Source organism: Geotrypetes seraphini, chromosome 8 (assembly GCF_902459505.1).
Source record: "Geotrypetes seraphini chromosome 8, aGeoSer1.1, whole genome shotgun sequence".
In the NCBI taxonomy this organism is placed as follows: Eukaryota; Metazoa; Chordata; class Amphibia; order Gymnophiona; family Dermophiidae; genus Geotrypetes; species Geotrypetes seraphini.
Genome location: NC_047091.1, coordinates 156,227,307 through 156,246,649, shown reverse-complemented (window position 1 = coordinate 156,246,649; position 19,343 = coordinate 156,227,307). Strand labels below are relative to the sequence as shown.

The 19,343-nt window shown below is 47.8% G+C and overlaps 1 protein-coding gene across 4 annotated transcripts in view; it reads left to right on the top strand.

Annotated features, from left to right (window-relative positions):
* Window positions 1-356: 356 nt before the first annotated feature.
* Window positions 357-19,343, top strand: part of BCL7A (BAF chromatin remodeling complex subunit BCL7A) — a 120,062-nt gene continuing 101,075 nt past the window's right edge. The window contains exon 1 of one of the 4 annotated variants that reach the window (XM_033957338.1): window positions 357-710. In XM_033957338.1, the coding sequence (XP_033813229.1) occupies window positions 676-710 (35 nt within the window). In that variant the 5' untranslated portion in view covers window positions 357-675. Of the gene's footprint in view, window positions 722-1,221; window positions 1,362-19,343 lie in introns of those variants that run through there. The other 3 variants (XM_033957335.1, XM_033957336.1, XM_033957337.1) reach the window with 3 other exon arrangements.

Sequence of the window (19,343 nt, the reverse complement as noted above, 5' to 3'; positions counted from 1 at the left end):
TTCCCTTTTCAGCTGCATGCACTAAAATTTAAGCACATCACTTAATAGAATGTGCCTTAAAAGATATGTGCGTAAATTCTAATTATTGTCAATTAGTGCTGTTAATTGCTTGTTAGTGGCCAATTATCTGTGCTCATTGGTTTGTTAAGCAATTAAGTTTTGCATGCCCAAATGAAAGTGCTTTATATAGACTGGGGGTTAGGGCCTTACATGAAAGCAGTTGCTGAAATGAACATCCATTAGAAGGACAGGGTTTGCTTATATTGTTTTAGCTGAACCTTAGCTGTATTTCAATAAAACTGTAACTCTTATATATATTTTTTTAAACCCTTACTCGGGCTTTTGGGGGGGAGGGGAGACGGACAAGGAAGGCTCCAAAAGGCTTTCACTCTTCATCTCATCAGCCACCTACTAAGCCTTCAAATCTTGCTGCAAAGGAAACAGAACGACAGAGCACCACCACCATCATTAAGACGCTTGGCGCATGCGCAATAGTGAGGACAGTGGCCTTTGTGTGTGTTTGTGTGCGCGCGCGAGCGACTCTGTACTTGTGTGTACGCGCGCGCGTGCGCGTGTGAGCGAGTGAGTCGAGCCGAGCTCCAAATAATTTCCCCAAACACCAGCGAGCCATGTCGGGCAGGTCGGTTCGAGCCGAGACCAGGAGCCGGGCGAAGGATGACATCAAAAGGGTCATGGCGGCAATCGAAAAAGTACGAAAATGGTAAGGGAAGGAGAGCTGCCATTGGGGGAGGGGGGAGGAGTATGGGAGGGGGAACGGGGGAGGGGGGTGATGAGGGGAAAGCGGCAGCAGAGGCGCCGGCTCCGCTGCTTGAGAAAGCCACAGCGCCGGCAGCTCTCGGGTGCGGGAAGCGGCCGCGGGGGGAGGGCGATGGGGGAAAGGAGGAGGGAGGCTGCGCCGGCGCCTCTTCACCCCCCCTCGCTCTAGCGACTGTGGGCTGAGCCCAGGAGCCATTTCGTTGCAGTCACATGCGGGCTTTTTCGGGCTCGTCAGCCTCGCGCGGACGACGATGCCGGCTCCATTGTGCGATGAGGCCGGTCAGCGCGCGCGCGCGCTCCAGACTCACGGCTGAGGGGGAGGGAAAGCGACCCCTCCCTCGCCGCGAGCGCTTCATTATCGGTTTGCGGCTGGGCTGCCTCGCGCCCTTCCCTCTTTATTTGCTAGGGAAAGAAAAGAAGCAATGGGGGGGGGGGGGGGGAGAGATCCGTAGGGAGGAAGTGTTGTATGGCAGTCGTTGGGAGGGAAGAAAGAGAGAGACCCCCCCCCCCTCTCAGCAATAACTTCCCAAAACTCTAAGCAAAGCCGGCTGCTTTTCGGCACAAATTGGAGAAACTAAAACTCGGTTGGTTTCTCTTGAGTTTCTTAACTGCTTAGATCTCGTTAACCTTTCGTGTGTGAAGAAATGTTTTCAGTATCGAACTCAAAATATTTACCCCAGTGATTTAATTTCATTCATATGCTTTAGTTCAACCAACATGAAATCACCAACTTTTCAAAATTATTGGAGATGCTAAACCCAGTGGAAATTACCCAAGACCATAAGACTAGCCATACTGGGCCAGACCAATGGTCCCTCTAGCCCAGATCTTCTTTCCACTGTGGCCAATCCAGGTCACAAATACTTTGGCAGAAACCCAAATAGTAGCAACATTCCATACTCTTCCTGGACAAAGTCAGAGAGTTCAATATTGGTGCTGCTCAGAGCTGGCTGATATGCTTTTCATATTAAAGGAACTTTCCCATCATCCTTGTTTTGTACTATAGTAATTGACCACTCTTAAGGAAATGTTCCTAGAGCAGGATGCAAGTTTAGTGGATATTGTTTAGAGACAATCTTGATTGTTTCACAAGTTGTGTTTCTTAGATTTGGGTGGTGTATTTGTAACGATTAGTCTATCTTATTTTGGCCCAGCACTTTGTTCATAGTCCTCTGTGCTTACAGCTCAATCTGAGCTGATGATTACCAATACCCACACTGTGGTACCATGAGCTTTATTTGGTTGAGGGTGGTATGCTATTTTTTCTTTTTAATCAGCGCCCTGTCTAGCCCATCAATCACAGAAAGAGTATGGCTGGAGAGATAGATGGTGGTTCTCTCTGGAACTTCTGTGTGTGATGGCTAGAACTCCCCACTTATCTTTCTTCCCTTCATGGCCATGAGTACTGCTACTATTGGTTTAGTGATCTGAGTTTGATTACCAAACCTGCCATTTGTTTGTATTTGCCAGACTTCTTCCCAACTTAAAAAAATATATTAAAGTCATTCGAAGAAATTTTGGTTTGATGGTGAATTTGGTGGGGGTGTATACAATTGTCCAATTATTTATCCAACTTGATTTAGAAAATAGTGCAGTATTGGAACTATATTCTGATTTGAGTTATTGGTGTAGATTTGTGCAATTAAAGGCAGTCACTTAGTAAATCTGTTAGTTTGAGATGGACAATAAAATACTTTTTTTTAACATGCAAAGAAAGTTAAACAAATAAGAGATGATTTAGTGCTGTGACTAAAGTATGACCTATCAACAGTAAGCATCTTGTACAGCTAAATATTCTATGGCATGTATACATACATTTCACTGGACAACATAAAGAAGTGTGTGCACAGCAGCTGGGTAATATTAGTAGAGTAATTAAGGATGAAATGGGTAGTTTGGCTTTTAGGATAGCCTAATGCAGAAAGTACTTGTTTTGTTTTTTGGGATATATTTATTTACTCTTACCTCTTTTTTTGTTTGCTTACTGTGTAACATTTGATAAGTATGGTATTTGTGTTGGTAATCACTCTCTAACATAATGATTATGATATTAGAATGAATATTATACAGACTGTATGATGTTCTCTGATTATTCTAAACCTGGCTGTTTTCATGAGCACTACGAAAGAACTGTAAAATGATCTTAAAATTTCTTAGTTGGTATTGATAATGGGTCTTTTCCAGATAAGCCCCGCCACTAATGCAAAAAGTGCATGGGCGAAAACTTAAGCCCCGCCACCATATAAATTATTAAACTATTGAAGCCCTCCGAGGAAATTATTCACATGATTTGAATAATGACTCGGGAGGGGGGGCTCAAGGGGGGGCTCCGCCCCCCCCTTGTATATCACTTTCCCCAAGTATTCACTTAGCATGGTGTTAGCTAAAACTGTGGCGGGGGTTAAATTTTTGACGGGGCTTATCTGGAAAAGATCCTTGATAATTCATGGTGACCCTCTGGGTAGTTGCCCTAAACTGTGTGGTATTCAGTGAGGCAGCTAATTGTTGATGGAGTGGCATCTATAGCTGCTGTTATTGTATTGATCTATTAAATCTTCCTCTTTTGCGTGACCTTCAATTTACACGTATTTCTCCAATATTTCTGTTCACATGATGTGCCCAAATTATGGAAGTTAATCATTTGATCTACCAAGAAAAACGCAAGTTGATCTCCACCAGTACCAATTGATTTGTTCTTTGAATTATGGTGCTGGAGAAGAATGCTGCCATACACTATGGACTACCCAAAGGCATTGATTTTCTTTCTATACCCATATTCAGTTATATCATTGAAAATATCATGGCTTGTATCTGCAAAGAAAAATTCAACTTATCCATCTCTGTACTTGATAATCTTGTCTAGGTTCTTCAGAGCTGTTTTGCTAAGAGCTGCATTGTTGGATTTCTTGATTGCTTGTTGTTTCATCATTGATTATTGTTCCAAGCAGGTTAAAGTAAAAACTTTCTAGTTGCTAATTTACCATTTGTATCATAAGAACATAAGCAGTGCCTCTGCTGGGTCAGACCAGAGGTCCATTATGTCCAGCAGTCCGCTCGCGTGGCGACCCATCAGGTCCAGAACCTGTATAGTAATCCTCTATCTATACCCTTCTATCCCCTTTTCCTTCAGGAAATCATCTAATCCCTTTTTGAACCCCAATACCGTACTCTGTCCTATCACACCCTCTGGAAGCGCATTCCAGGTGTCCACCACCTTTTGGGTGAAGAACTTCCTAGCATTGGTTCTGAATCTGTCCCCTCTTAATTTTTCTGAATGCCCTCTCATTCTTGTAGTTTTCGAAAGTTTGAAGAATCTGTCGCTCTCCACTTTCTCTATGCCCTTCATGATCTTGTAAGTCTCTATCATGTCCCCTCTAAGCCTCCGCTTTTCCAGCGAAAAGAGCCCCAGTTTCTCTAATTTTTCAGCATATGAAAACTTTTCCATACATTTTATCAATCGCGTCGCTCTTTTCTGAACCTTCTTGAGTATCGTCATATCCTTCTTTAGGTACGGTGACCAATATTGGACTCAGTACTCCAGATGTGGGTGCACCATCGCCCGATACGACAGGATATCTTCTTTCGTTCTGGTTGTAATACCTTTCTTGATAATGCCTAGCATTCTATTCACCTTCTTAGAGGCCGCTGCACACTGTGCCGATGGCTTCATTGACTTGTCAAGTTTCAAGTTTATTGTATATTTGATTAATCGCTTACTCAAATTTCTAAGCGATGAACATATCATTAAAATTACATACAATTAAGGGGGCAGCAAAACAAGCAGAAACTAAACAAACGTAACACCATTGTCCACCATTACCCCCAAGTTCTTTTCTAGGGTACTTCCACCCATTACTAGCCCTCCCATCGTATAGCTGTACTTCGGCTTTCTGTTTCCTACATGCAAGACTTACATTTCTCTACATTAAACTTCATCTGCCATCTCGTCGCCCACTCTTCTAGTTTGTCCAGGTCCCTTTGTAAATCCTCACAGTCCTCTTTAGTCCCAACTCCACTAAATAGTTTGGTGTTGTCTGCAAATTTTATTACTTCGCACTTCGTCCCTGTTTCTAGATCATTTATAAATACATTGAACAGCAGTGGAATACCACTCGTGACCCTTCTCCAGTCCTACCATTTGCTTCCTACCCACCAACCAATTTTTGATCCATCTATGTAGATCTCCTTCCACCCCATGATTCTTCAGTTTCCGTAATAGGCGTTCATGGGGTACCTTGTCAAAGGCTTTTTGGAAATCTAAGTGTACGATGTCTATGGGGTCCCCTTTGCCCATTTGTTTGTTAATTCCTTCGAAGAAGTGAAATAAAGTTTGTTAGGCACGATCTTCCCTTGCAGAAGCCATGTTGGCTTGTTTTCATCAGTTTATTCCTTTCTAGATGCTCATCAATGCTGTCTTTTATCAGCGCTTCCGCTATTTTTCCCGTAATCGAAGTCAGACTTACCAGTCTGTAGTTCCCCGGGTCACCTCTCGATCCTTTTTTAAAGATAGGCATGACATTAGCTATCTTCCAATCCTCCGGAATCACGCCTGTTTTCAGGGATAGATTACAAACCTGCTGTAGTAGTTCCGCTATTTCCTCCTTTAGTTCTTTCAGTATCCTAGAGTGGATTCCGTCCAGGCCCAGAGATTTGTCTGTTTTTAATCTATCTGTCTGCTTATGTATGTCTTCAAGGCTTACTTACCTCCATTGATGTTAATTTTTCTGCTTGATTTCCTTTGAAGATTTTTTCAGGTTCCGGCACTTTGGATGTGTCTTCTTTTGTAAATACTGATGAAAAGAACATGTTTAGTCTATCCGCCACTTCTTTTTCCTCCTTCACCACTCCCTTCCTATCTCCGTCATCCAGCACTCCCACCTCCTCCCTTGCCGGCTGCTTCCCTTTAACATATCTGAAGAATGGTTTGAAATTTTGTGCTTCCCTGGCTAGCCTTTCTTCATATTCTCTTTTTGCTCTTCTAACCACGAGGTGACATTCTTTTTGATGCTTCCTGTGCTCTTTCAAGTTCTCCCCGGTTTTGTCCTTTTTCCATTTCCGGAATGAATTTTTCTTATCTCCTATCGCTTTCTTCACTTCTTTAGTTATCCATGCCTGGTCTTTTGTTCGGCTCTTTTTGCATCCTTTTCTAAATCTGGGGATATACAGATTTTGCGCCTCACTCACCGTGTCCTTGAATAAAGACCAGGCTTGCTCCACAGTCTGTGATTTCTTTGGGCTGTTCTGTAAGTTTCTTCCTTACCATTACTCTCATTGCTTTGTAGTTTCCTTTCTTTAAGTTAAAAGTTGTCGCTGTGGTTCTCTTTCCCTTCAATATTCCTACTTCAGCTTTGAACTTGATCATATTGTGATCGCTGTTTCCCAATGGTTCCACTACTTCCACTTCCTTTGCAGGTCCTCTTAGCCCATTAAGGATTAGATCCAGAGTGGCGTTCCCTCTCGTCGGTTCTCTGACAAGCTGCTCCATGAAGCAGTCCTGTATAGCCTCCAGGAATCCGGACTCCCTAGCGCATTGTGAGTTTCCAAGACTCCAGTCTATCCCAGGATAGTTGAAGTCTCCCATAACAATCGTGTTACTGCTTTTGCATTCTCGCCTTATCTTTTGATATAATGCATTGAGCATGCTTTTAAATGTTTGCTCTTTCTTGTTCTATTTCTCAACTTCTTTATAAGTGTTCCGTGTGTATGATTCAGTGACAAAGTTAAATAGCCAGTACTGTAATCACAAACATTAAAGTCAGAATTTTTAGGCTTGCAATTATCAGGAAACCAGGGAAAAAAAAGTCTTAGAATCGTTGCTACTTCTACCCTGGTTTTGTGAGTATCAGTAAATCCTGGCAAAGGCAAACCATCTGGAGTATGGGGCAGTATATGTGATTTATCCCAGGACAAGCAGGCATGATATTCTCACTAGAGAATGACACGGGGAAAAAATCTGTCCCCGTCACCGGCCCACCATCCTCTGCACCGCCCCGTCACCGCCGAACCCTTCACGTCACCGTCACCGCCATCCCTTTCACCGCCCCGTCACCGCCACTGCCATCCCATTCACCGCCCCGTCACCGTCCCCGCTGCATCCATATAAGCCTTTTTCCTTTCACTCCCTCCTTCCAATTTGAGCCGGGAACACTAGCGATCGCACGGTCCCCGCGGCCACTACCTGCCTGCCCGGTCGATCCTGGTGTTTGGCCGGCTCTCTCCCTTCTCCTCACCTTGGTTTGTGGGTTTTCTTTTTCGGCAACCTGCGCGCTTTCCCAGGGAGCCGCACATGCGCGGCTGCTCAGTGTTCGATCTTCTGCTCTGCTGCAACTTCCTGTTTCTGGTTGCGTCAGAGCAGAAGATCGAGGCTGAGCAGCGGCGGGTGTGCGCGGCTCTCTGGTAGCGTGCGGGTCGCCGAGGAGGAGGATCTGCGGACTGGGGTGAGGAGAGAGGAGAGAGCTGGCTGGACACTGGAATCGATTGGGCGGGCGGGTGTGAGCTGCGGGGACCGCGCGATCCTTCATGCCTCACTGCGGGGGACAAGACCATTCACCGCCCCGCGGGCGGTGAATGGCCTTGTCCCCGTCGCCGCAGCGACTGCTAGTTTTCTTCCCCGTTTTCGGCGGGTGACCCGCGGCTAAAATGCGGTGGCCGCGGGTAAACCGCCACCGTGTCATTCTCTAATTCTCACATGTGGGTGACGTCATCTACGGAGCCCCAGTGCGGACAGCTTTTCAAGCAAACTTGATTAAAGTTTCAAGTTTGCTATGCTGCACCACGCATGTGCATGCCTTCTTGCCCACTAGAGGGCGCATCCCCACCTCGTGGTCCTCAGTTCAGTTTTTTCCACGGAGCCAGAAGCCCTGTGGAATTTTTGCTCTTAGTGTTTGCCTTCTGACACCGCGTCTGAATCATTTTTCTCGGTCGCTGTGCTTGCTTTCTTTTTTTATTCGTTCGTGTGTTCGGTAATTGTCAAAAAAAAAAAAAAAGAACTTTTTCGCCGGCTCCAGGGGCTCCCGGTAGCCGCAGCCGCGGGACCTCGTTACGTTCACGGCCGTTTTTCGATTTCATGTCCCGTCCTTTGACGGGCTTTAAAAAGTGCACCTGGTGCGATCGGCTACTTTCAATCACCGATCCCCACCGGTGGTGCTTACTTTGCCTGGGTCCCGAGCACCCCACTGACTCCTGTCCTCGGTGCTCGACTTTTCAGCCAAGAGCTCTCCGCCGCCGTCGGGCCAGAATGGCGGAGCTCTTTGCGGTGGACCCCGCGGCGGGGCAGGCCTCGACGTCGGCTTCGCCCTAGCCTTGACCTCGGCCTCGACTCCCTCGACCTCGCCGCGACATCCTGCTTCGTCGAAGCCTGCGTCCTCGACTTCGAAGTCGATGGGGGGTAAGTCCTCACTTTCTTCTTCAGTTCCAGCCTCGAAGAAGCCATCCTCGGGATCCTCGACGGGGGCGGGTGGGTCGTCTTCGGCCCCGCCCCGAGCGTCGAAGTTGGGTGCCCCGCGGGAATACTCGAGACCGAGGTCGCCCTCGAGGGAGCACCCGCCGGCCCCGGATCTACCGGCCATGATGGGGGTTCCTGTTTTTCAGGACTTGCTCCGGGCCCTCATTGCCTCGGAGCTGTCCGGCGCCCTCGCGCATCTGCAGCCGGCTTCGGCCTCGAGTGCCCTGGCTTCGGCAGCCTCGGTCTCGGTGCCCTCGACTTCGGCCCCCGGGGTGGCTCTGGCCTCGACCCCGACCTTGCCCTCGACCCCGGTCGACCAGCCGGAGCGGAGTGTGCGGCCTCGGGACAGGGTGCGGCGAGTTCGGAGGATCTCTTCCACTTCTTCCTCGTCGAGGTTCTCCCAGGGCTCCTCACCCTCGGGTCAGCCTCGGGCGAAGCACCGGCCGAGGAAGCCCAAGCGTTCTAGGGGTTCTCCTCGGAGACGCGGTCGCTCCTCGCCGACCGGGGCTGAGACGCTGCGTGTCTCGGAGCTCCGCCTCGATAATCCGAGGCTTTTCCGTTCCTCCAAGGGAGGGTTATCGAGAGACTCCTCGCCGAAACGGAAGGGGCAGGCCTCGGTACCTCGTTCCCGGGGAACTTCCCAAAGGGGGTTCCTCGGGGCATAGGCGGTCCCCGACCCCCTCGAGGTCGCTCGGGGCGTCGTCGTGGGGTTCGGGGTCTGGTACTGGTAGGGAACCTCGGTATTCTCGTGAGGCTTCCCCTTCCTTTTTGGCGACGCGGGCCTCTCGGTCTCCCTCCCCGCCTTCCAAGCCCTCCTCCTTTTCGAGATTTGTGCTTGATATGGGGAGGGCCTTGGACCTTGATCTGGTGTCCGGTTCTCAATACACCAAGGAGTTTTTGGACGAGCAGGATTTACCTTCTCCCCCGAGGGAGACTCCTCGTCTGTCTCTCAATAAGGTCCTCCATCAGACCTTCTTGAGGAACTTGGACTCCCCTCTTACAGTCACAGCGGTTCCATCAAAAATGGAGTCGAAGTACCGTACCATCCCATGCAAGGGCTTCGAGAAAGCACAACTGTCTCACCAGTCGTTGCTGGTGGAGTCGGCGTTAAAGAAGTCCCAGCCTTCTAGGATCTCGGCTGCGGTCCCTCCCGGGCGGGAAGGGCGGACCCTGGACAAGTTTGGTCGCCGCCTCTACTCCAATTCCATGATGGCGGCCAGGGTCCTTAATTATGCTTTCACTTTTTCATCTTATCTGACGCAGATGGTGAAGGCATTACCCCGTTATCATGGGGTCATGCCGGATTCCCATAAGGGGGACTTTGGTAAATTTATGGCCAACTTGTCACAGCTACGTCTATACCTTTTTCATGCTGTTTACGATGCATTTGAGTTGGCCTCCAGAGTCTCCGCCTTTGCAGTAGTGATGCGCTGTCTCGCATGGCTCCGAACGGTTGATATGGACCCGAACTTGCAGGAGCGCCTAGCCAATCTGCCATGTGTTGGATCGGAATTGTTCGATGAGTCCTTGGAGGCGGCGACCAAACGCCTGTCTGAACATGAGCGCTCCATCGCCTCCTTGGTCCGTCCTAAGCCACGGGTACCGCCACAGAAGCCATTTAGACCTCCACCGCGGCGATACCCTCAAAAGTCTACACCAGCATTCTCGAGGCCTCCGCCCCGGCGCCCCCCGCAGCAGGGCAGAGGGGCCCAGCCGAAACCTCAGACGCAAGGGGCGTCTAAGCCGGCGCCGTCTTTTTGACGTGATGAGCGGATGGGGGCAGGCCCCCTCCGCACTCTCGCCGGACCCCCCTGCCCATCGGGGGCCGGCTGCGGGCCTTTCATTCGGCCTGGGCTATGATCACGTCAGACGCTTGGGTGCTCCGTCTCATCTCCAAGGGTTACTCGCTGAACTTCTCAGCCACGCCGCCGGAACAACCGCCAGGGGCATCTCTTTGCAATCGAGCCCAGCTTCCTCTTCTACTCTCGGAAGCCAGGGCCTTGTTGAGCCTTCGGGCGGTGGAGCCGGTCCCCCCAATCCAACGGGGGCGGGGGTTCTACTCCCGTTACTTTTTGGTCCCAAAGAAGACCGGGGACTTACGCCCCATTTTGGACCTCCGGAAGATCAACAAGTTCCTGGTCCGGGAGAAGTTCCGTATGTTGTCGCTTCCGGTTCTCTACCCTCTGTTGGAGGAAGGGGACTGGATGTGCTCCCTGGACTTGAAGGAAGCGTATACTCATGTTCCGGTGCATCCCGCCTTCCGCAAGTTCTTACGGTTCCAGGTGGGGGAGTTGCACCTTCAGTATCGGGTCCTCCCTTTCGGGCTGGCGTCGTCTTCTCGAGTCTTCACGAAGTGTATGGTGGTAGTCGCGGCTGCCCTGAGATCTCAGGGGCTGCAGGTCTTCTCCTACCTGGACGATTGGCTGATCAAGGCATCATCCAGGGAGGGGGTTATCTCAGCGACCCAACAGACTATCATCTTCCTTCAACGTCTGGGGTTCGAGGTGAACTCTCCCAAATCGCAGCTGTGCCCTGCTCAATCCCTTCAGTTTATCGGGGCCGTGCTGGACACGGTTCGCCTTCGTGCGTTCCTCCCCCCTCCAAGGCTGGAGCCTCTGCTTCGACTGTGCCGTCAGATTTCGCTGCAGCGCTCTGTCTCAGCGCACCGTCTGATGATTCTACTTGGCCACATGGCGTCGACGGTTCATGTCACACCGTTCGCCCGATTGCACCTGAGACTCCCTCAGTGGACCTTGGCCTCCCAGTGGCGTCAGGATCGGGACCCGCTCTCCTTTCCTGTAACAGTAACTCCTTCCTTGAGACGCTCGCTCCGTTGGTGGACCAACTCTTCCAATCTTTCCGAGGGTTTGCTCTTTCTCGTCCCTCCGCATCGCAAGGTCCTGACCACCGACTCTTCGGAGTACGCATGGGGGGCTCATCTCGACGGTCTGCGGACTCAAGGTCTATGGTCAGCGGAGGACCGTCTTTGTCACATCAATGTGTTGGAGCTTCGTGCCATTTTTCTGGCAGCTCAAGCGTTCTGCCACCTGCTGCGCGATCAGGTAGTCCTCGTACGGACGGACAACCAAGTGGCAATGTATTATGTAAACAAGCAAGGGGGGACGGGCTCTTGGTCCCTGTGCAGGGAAGCCCTGCGCCTTTGGGAATGGGCGGTCTCCCAGAACATCTTCCTGCGGGCGGTTTACATTCAGGGAGAGAAGAATTGTCTGGCCGACAAACTCAGTCGTCTTCTCCAGCCGCACGAGTGGTCGCTAAACTCCCGAGTTTTGCAAGAGGTCTTCGACCGCTGGGGGACTCCTCAGGTGGATCTGTTTGCCTCCCCGGAGACTCACAAACTGCCCCTCTATTGTTCTCGGATGTACTCCCCGGACCGTCTCGAGGCCGATGCCTTTCTTCTCGACTGGGGAGGGAGGTTCCTTTATGCGTTTCCTCCTTTCCCTCTGATCTTGAGGACGTTGGTTCATCTCAAGTCGTCCAGAGCCACTATGATTCTCATTGCGCCTCGTTGGCCTCGTCAGCACTGGTTCTCCCTGCTCCTTCAACTCAGTGTCAGGGAGCCTCTTCTTCTGCCTGTTTTTCCCTCTCTGCTGTCTCAGAGTCGGGGTTCGCTGTTGCATCCCAATCTTCAGTCCTTACATCTGACGGCTTGGTTCCTTTCCCCTTGACTTCGGTTTCTGTTTCTCAGTCGGTCAGGGAGGTGTTGGAAGCCTCGCGCAAGGTCTCGACTCGGCTTTGTTATTCCTAGAAGTGGACCAGATTTTCATCCTGGTGTTCTTCGCACCATCTGGATCCGAGTTCGGTTCCGGTGTCCTCGGTTCTGGAGTATTTGTTGCATTTGTCCAAGTCTGGGCTGAAGACGACTTCTATTCGGGTGCATCTTAGTGCTATTGCTGCTTTCCATCGGCATCTCGAGGGTCGATCTCTCTCTCTTCATCCTCTGGTGATTCGTTTCATGAGGGGTCTAGTGAATGTTAATCCTCCTCTGAAACCTCCTCCTGTGGTTTGGGATCTTAATGTGGTCTTGGCTCAGCTGATGAAGCCTCCTTTTGAGCCTATGGACAAATCTCATCTTAAGTTTCTCACTTGGAAGGTGATCTTTTTACTTGCACTCACGTCCGCGCGTCGGATTAATGAGTTGCAGGCTTTGGTTGCGGACCCGCCTTTTACTGTGTTCCATCATGACAAGGTGGTTCTTCGCACCCATCCAAAGTTTTTACCTAAGGTTGTGTCTGATTTCCACCTCAATCAGTCCATTGTTCTTCCGGTGTTCTTCCCGAAGCCCCACTCTCATCCTGGGGAGGCGGCGCTTCACACGCTTGACTGTAAGAGGGCGTTGGCTTTTTATCTTCAACGCACCGAGTCTCATCGGAAGGATCCTCAATTATTTTTGTCCTTTGATCCTAATCGGTTGGGACGTCCTGTTTCCAAGCGCACCTTGTCCAACTGGTTGGCTGCTTGTATTTCTTTTTGCTACGCTCAGGCTGGTCTCGAGCTGCATGGTCGGGTCACGGGACATAAGGTCCGAGCGATGGCAGCTTCTGTTGCTTTCCTCCGGTCTACTCCGGTGGAGGACATCTGCAAGGCTGCCACTTGGTCTTCAGTTCATACTTTCACCTCCCACTACTGCCTGGATACGTTATCCAGGAGGGACGGCCGGTTTGGCCAGTCAGTTTTGCGAAATCTGTTTTCCTAAATTGCCATCCTCCCACCTGCCCTTTTTTGGTTGGCTTGGAAGTCACCCACATGTGAGAATATAATGCCTGCTTGTCCTGGGATAAAGCACAGTTACTTACCATAACAGGTGTTATCCAGGGACAGCAGGCAGATATTCTCACAACCCGCCCTCCTCCCCGGGGATGGCTTCTTTGCTGGCTATGGAACTGAGGACCACGAGGTGGGGATGCGCCCTCTAGTGGGCAAGAAGGCATGCACATGCGTGGTGCAGCATAGCAAACTTGAAACTAATCAAGTTTGCTTGAAAAGCTGTCCGCGCTGGGGCTCCGTAGATGACGTCACCCACATGTGAGAATATATGCCTGCTGTCCCTGGATAACACCTGTTACGGTAAGTAACTGTGCTTTTTCAGCCTTTAGCTGCAAAGATTTTACAGAAAAATAATTGTGCATCCAGCTGTTCAAGTTAGCATGATCTAGTCAGAATAGCACAAATATTTTCCTGTTGAGACTTCTGCATAGTTCTTGCTTCAGCTCTAACTTGTCTGCTCTCCACACTGCTATCTCTTCATCTGCTGTTCTCACCTCCCTCTTAACCTGATGCTTCAAAGATGCAGGATTTTTAAAAGTAAACTATAGTAATTTCAAGAAACAAATGCATGCTTTTTAGATATAAAATTGTGGGAAACTTTTATATTCTGTATTTTTTGCATGCCTATTAAAAATATAAAATATATAGCTTATCATTTTTAAGAATGTAATTGAAATTAGTAGTTTAAATTATTTTTAATCTCATTTGGAAAAATTATAATTTAAATTGACTCATTTATGGGCTCTTGTACAGAAGTGTGCTGCTGAGCTACCCATTCTTTGCCTATGGGCGGCTCAGCATTTAGCATACCTTTTGTAAAAGCCCACCTTAGCTTAGTATTCAACTAAAAATGTTTATGTATGTATTTCATCCTGTTTTTAATTTAGATGTTTGGTCCAGTGTGTATAAAGATGTCAGTAGTGCTGATTTTAATAAATTGCTTAATGAATATTCTATTATATTTTTGAGCCCTCAGCTTTGTCTATGATTCAGGTGACCATTGCAGCCCCAGGACTGGAAGAAAACATCTTCTAATACATACTCTGAGTGCTGATGATAACTCATTAAAGGCTGATAGGATAGATAGCAATACTACACTTTCTCTCTCAATCTGAGTGTGCTACCTTTGCTGTGTACACTGACCTGAGTGGTGATTCTGGTTCAGTAGAAAAATATGTTTCTATCTTGATATTTGGAACTCACCAAGACCTCCTAGGCTGAGTGGTAACCTGTGTAAAAAAAAAACACCCCAAAAACTGATGCCCTGTGTTTGTGTACAGAGTACACATTCTTGAGGTTGGCCTTTGCTATTTGCCCAAAATTCCTACAAGCCCAGATCTCATATCATCTTAACATGCCATAACTCTTGCTGTTTTGGGCACATCCTTTTCCCAAGAACTGTGAGTTGTCTATAGGCAATGTTCACAAGCCAGACTGACTGGAACAGCCAGACTCTATTATTGCATGGTGCTATAACTGAGTCATCCGACTAGCCCTTGATTAATCTTTTAAAATGTGCATTGACTCGGTTACTGGGAACAATCTACTGTAGACCTTGATACCTCACTACTGCTCTCCTACATAAATTGACAATCTCTTATCAAGCATTAAATAAAATAAAATGTGTTTAGAAACATATGGTCTTTATCTGTCTTCATTTTTCTATCTAGTCTGCCTATTTATTTATTTATTTATTTAATTAATTAATTAATTCTATATCCCATTCTCCCCAGTGAGCTCATAACTGGTTACAGGTTAACGTACATAATATATGGTTGAACTGGTTACAATTTGCCATACTTATAATACAATGTGTTCATCCTAACTTGACATATACAGAGGATCTAATTCAACATACATTTTGTGTACATTTCTTTTTTTAACTATATAGGCATTTGGCAAGGGGGTTAAGTGAAGAGGTAAGTTTTTATTGCTTTCCTAAAGTTCAGAAGCCCTTTGAGGGATGTGATTTGTAGGGGCTATTGATTCCAGTAGCTTGATATGAAATGGGAGTAGGATCTTCGTCTGGTGTTCTGGAGTTGAAGGGCATGACTAGGGGTATTTGGAATGGCCTATGGAGGAAGCTTAGCTGGCATGTAGTTGGGTGCCATATTGTGCAAGGACTTGTACGCTAGCTTCAAGCTCTTAAAGATGCAGCGTTTGGCTATGGGTAACCAGTGGGCTGATGACAGAGAGTCGGGGAGACAGGGTCATGGGTGTGAAGGTTTTTTAGAAATCAGATTGCTGCAAGCTGATGAAGCTGTATATTCTTTGCTGGGAGTCCAATTAATAGTGCTTTGCAGTAGTCTATGCAGGAGAGGATGAAGGCATGGAGAAGTTGGGTAAAGTCAAGTTCGGAGAAGCATTTTCTGGAGTTGTCGCAGATAGTAGAATGAAGAAGAGACTACCTGAGAAAATGGTTGGAAAATGATAGGTTAGAGTCTAGGAGTACAGTACTCCCTCGATATTCACGGGGGTTCCGTTCCAGGAATCCCCGCGAATCTTGAAAAATCACGAATACGGTTTTTCGTGGGGGAGACTGGAGAGGGCAGCGGGAGAGGCAGGAGAGAGCTGCCGGAGTGCTCGCGAGTGAAGGAAATCACTCGATGTATGCTCCGACTGCCTCTTCCTGCACTAAAGTCGGGCCTTACCAATCAGGATCTTGGATAAAAAGGATAGGTTGGAGATAGGCCTAAAGTTGCTGGGCATGCTGATTTCCAGTTTGTAAAGAGGATGATGAGAGAGAAGATGGAGTTTATAAAGGCATCTTTCGCAGTCACTAGGAGGGGCCGGGGTCTAGGATGGAGCCAGACGGGTGAATAGAGTCTAGTATCTTGGTGCAGTCATCATGTGCAACAATTTCAAAGTGTCCAGTTGTAGGTTTAAGTAACCTGTCTGTTGTGGAGAATTGCTGTTGGTAGTGTGATGGAGTCGAGATGTCAGCAAAGAAATTGGAGAGCATTTCGCTGTCCAGTTCAGTGTTAGGCTTGGCTGTCTCTTTCTGATTTTGTGAATATCTTTTTTTTGTTTGTTTGTTTTTTTGTTAGTTTAAAAGGGTTTTTTGATTTTTGGGGGGGTCTTTAGTAGTTGTTGGGAGGTAGTATACCTTTTTAGTATCTAGGGTAGCTTGTTTATATTCTTCATTAAGTTACTTCCAGCTGGATTTTTCACCATTAAGCCTTGGATGTGTACCATTTCCTTTCTGCTTTCCTTAGTTCTCTTTTCTTGGTTCTTAAGTTGTCAGTAAACCAGGGGGAGGAGAGTTATGGGGATAGTATTTGATCTCTTTGACTGGTGCTAGGCCTTCATAGAGGGCTCTTACTTTGGTATGCCAGTTCATGGTGACCTTGTCCATGGATTTAGAATTGGCTTTTAATGTTCCCTCTAGGTTGGAAAGGCCTGTGGAGAGATCCCCTAAGTAGATAGCGTTGTTGTATAATTTCTTAGGTTGGGTTTGCTTCTTGGTTGATAAGTTGTTTCATTGTGTAGGTGTGCTTGAAAGTTATCAGGTGGTGATCAAACAAGGTACTGGTTTGATGGAGCAGTGGCAAGTGACGTATCTTTCTGAATAAAAATTAGGTCTAGGATGTGGTCCACAGAGTGAGGGGACTATTTGGTGGAAGCCTAGGTCTGATAGTGATGTGATGAAGTTTGCTGGGGATTCAGTCTCGTTTGCATAGTCTGTTAAATTAAACTCTCCTGGTATGATAATCTAGTTGTAGATGATGACCACTTTGCTAAGGAGTCATCTAAGACAGCCATTGGAGAATGGGGATCTCTGTTGTGACCCACTGAGAAGATAGGGCATTCTAGTTCATTTAGTGTGATGGTGTCTATCAATCTTGGGTTGAGGGCAGATTTAATGATAGTGGCTACACCTCCTCCTCTAGTGTCAGTTTGTGAGCAGGCTAGCACTTGGTACCCTTATGGGCATGTAGTATCCCTTCCTCTGCCTTAGAGATCCACTGTACTTGTCCTCAGTTTTCTTGAATTCAGATACACTTTAATCTCTACCAGGAGGCCGTTCCACACATTTCACTAACTTTCTGTGAAAAGTATTTCCTGAAGTTACTTCTTAGTCTTTCCTCTTTCACCTTCATCCTGTGCTACTTCATTACAGAGTATCTCTTCAATTGAAAAAGATTCTCCTCATGCGCATTATGCCTGTAGATATTTATATGTCTCCTATCATATCTCCCTTCACCCACCTTTCCTCCAAAGTATACATAGAAACATGATGGCAGATAAAGGCCAAATGTCCCATCCAGTCTGCCCATCCGCAGTAACCATTATCTCTTCCTCTCTCTAAGACAGGGGTAGGCAATTCCGGTCCTTGAGAGCCACAGGCAGGTCAGGTTTTCAGGATATCCACAATGAATATGTATGAGATTGATCCTTGAGATGCATATTTATTGTGGATATCCTGAAAACCTAACCTGCCTGTGGCTCTTGAGGACTGGAATTGCCTAAACCTGCTCTAAGAGATCCCAAATGCCTAATGCAGGCTTTCTTAAATTCAGACACAGTCTCTGTCTATACCACCTCTTCTGGTAGACTGTTCCACACATCTACCACCATTTCTGTAAAATTAAGTATTTCCTTAGATTACTCCTAAGCCTGTCACCTCTTAACTTCATCCTATTCCCTTTCATTACAAAGCTTCCTTTCAAATGAAAAAGACTTGACTTGTGCATTTACATCACGTAGGTATTTAAACGTCTCTACCTTATCTCCCCTCTACCGCCTCGATCTGCTTCTGCCTCGAGGTACTCCTCTCCATCGAGGCACCTCTGTTCAAGGTAGGATTTGGATCCCTCTCTTCCTCATTCTTCGAGGCTCTTGAGGGAACTTTCTAGTCCCAGGCAGGGTCTCGACTTCGACCCAGCTTCCTGCAAGCCAGTGGGAGCATGTCCTCGAGGCGCACCCTGCTTGGTCTCTGAGGCTTTGTGCCTCGTCCTCGACTGGGCCTCATGCCTCGTCCTTGACTGAGTCTCCGCCTGGTCAATCCAGGCCTTGTACTTTAGCTGTCAAGTTTCGAGGCCATTAAGAAACCTCGCTCTGTTTCTGTCTCGAGGTACTCCTCTCCATCGAGGCACCTCTGTTCGAGGCAGGATTTGGATCCCCTTTTTTCCTCATGCTTCGAGGCTGTTCGGGGACTGTTCCAGGTCCAGGTAGGGTCTCGTGCTGGAGGTCCTCGTCGGTCTCGTTCCACACCATCTTGAGCTTTTTATTTTTTCAAGGCCCCGGACTCCTCTTCGAGGCATGCTTTGGGAGATCCTAGTTCTCCAGTTTCTACGAGGTTTGTTAAGGCACTCAATTTCTCATACTTCTGCCTCTTTGACCCTTCTACGGGAAGTATTCTCTCACCTGTATTATGCAGCAGAATCTCTTCCCTCATGTTTTCATTGAACGGTTTCTCCCTCATGTTCTGCATTACGCTGTAGTCCCTCATGGGAGACTAGGACGGTCCATTAAAATAGCTGGGACGTCGTCTTTGGTGTACTTTCCTGGTGTGCATAGGTTTTTGACCTTAAATCTCTTATTTGAAGTACGGCGTAAATCCCATCCCTTGTACCTCTTTCGAGTACATATGCTCCAGGTGCCATCTGCTGTGGTAATGGGACATTGGGCTTGCTTACAGATTCTGGTTCATGGATTTCACTCTTCCAGATCGACGGGCCAATCCGCCCGGCCAGAGATATGAGTTGTTGCTGAATCTATTGCGGACGCCATCATCCGCGTCAGTATTCACAGAAATCTACTCTGGCTTGTTCCTGGCCTCCACCTCGGAAAAAGCCTCAGCAACTCCATCAGCAAGCTCCCCAGACTCATGCTGTGGTTAACCTCCGCAGTTTCTTCTTTCCATCTTTTCTATCACCGATGGGAACAGTTTCCACTATTCAATACCGAGTCCTTTTTGGCCTCACCTTCTCATCCACAATGCCTGGTAGTGGTGACTGCAGCCTTGCGGACACAGGGTCTTCAGGTCTTTCCTTTTTTCGATGATAGGCTTAAGAACATAAGAACTGCCATCTCCAGATCAGACCTTCGGTCGATCAAGTCCGGCGATCCGCACACGCGGAGGCCCAGCCAGGTGTACACCTGGCATAATTTTAGTCACCCATATCCCTCAATGCCTCTCGTAAGGAGATGTGCATCTAATTTGCTTTTAAATCCTTATCGAAGCATTTGCTTTTAAATCCTTATCGAAGCATTGTCTCGCCAGGAGGTTCTTCTAGCGATGTAGCGGACTCTGACATTTTCACATTACAGTGACTCCTTCCTTGAGACAATCTCTCCAATAGTGGATGCTCTCTTCCACTCTTTCCAGAGATTT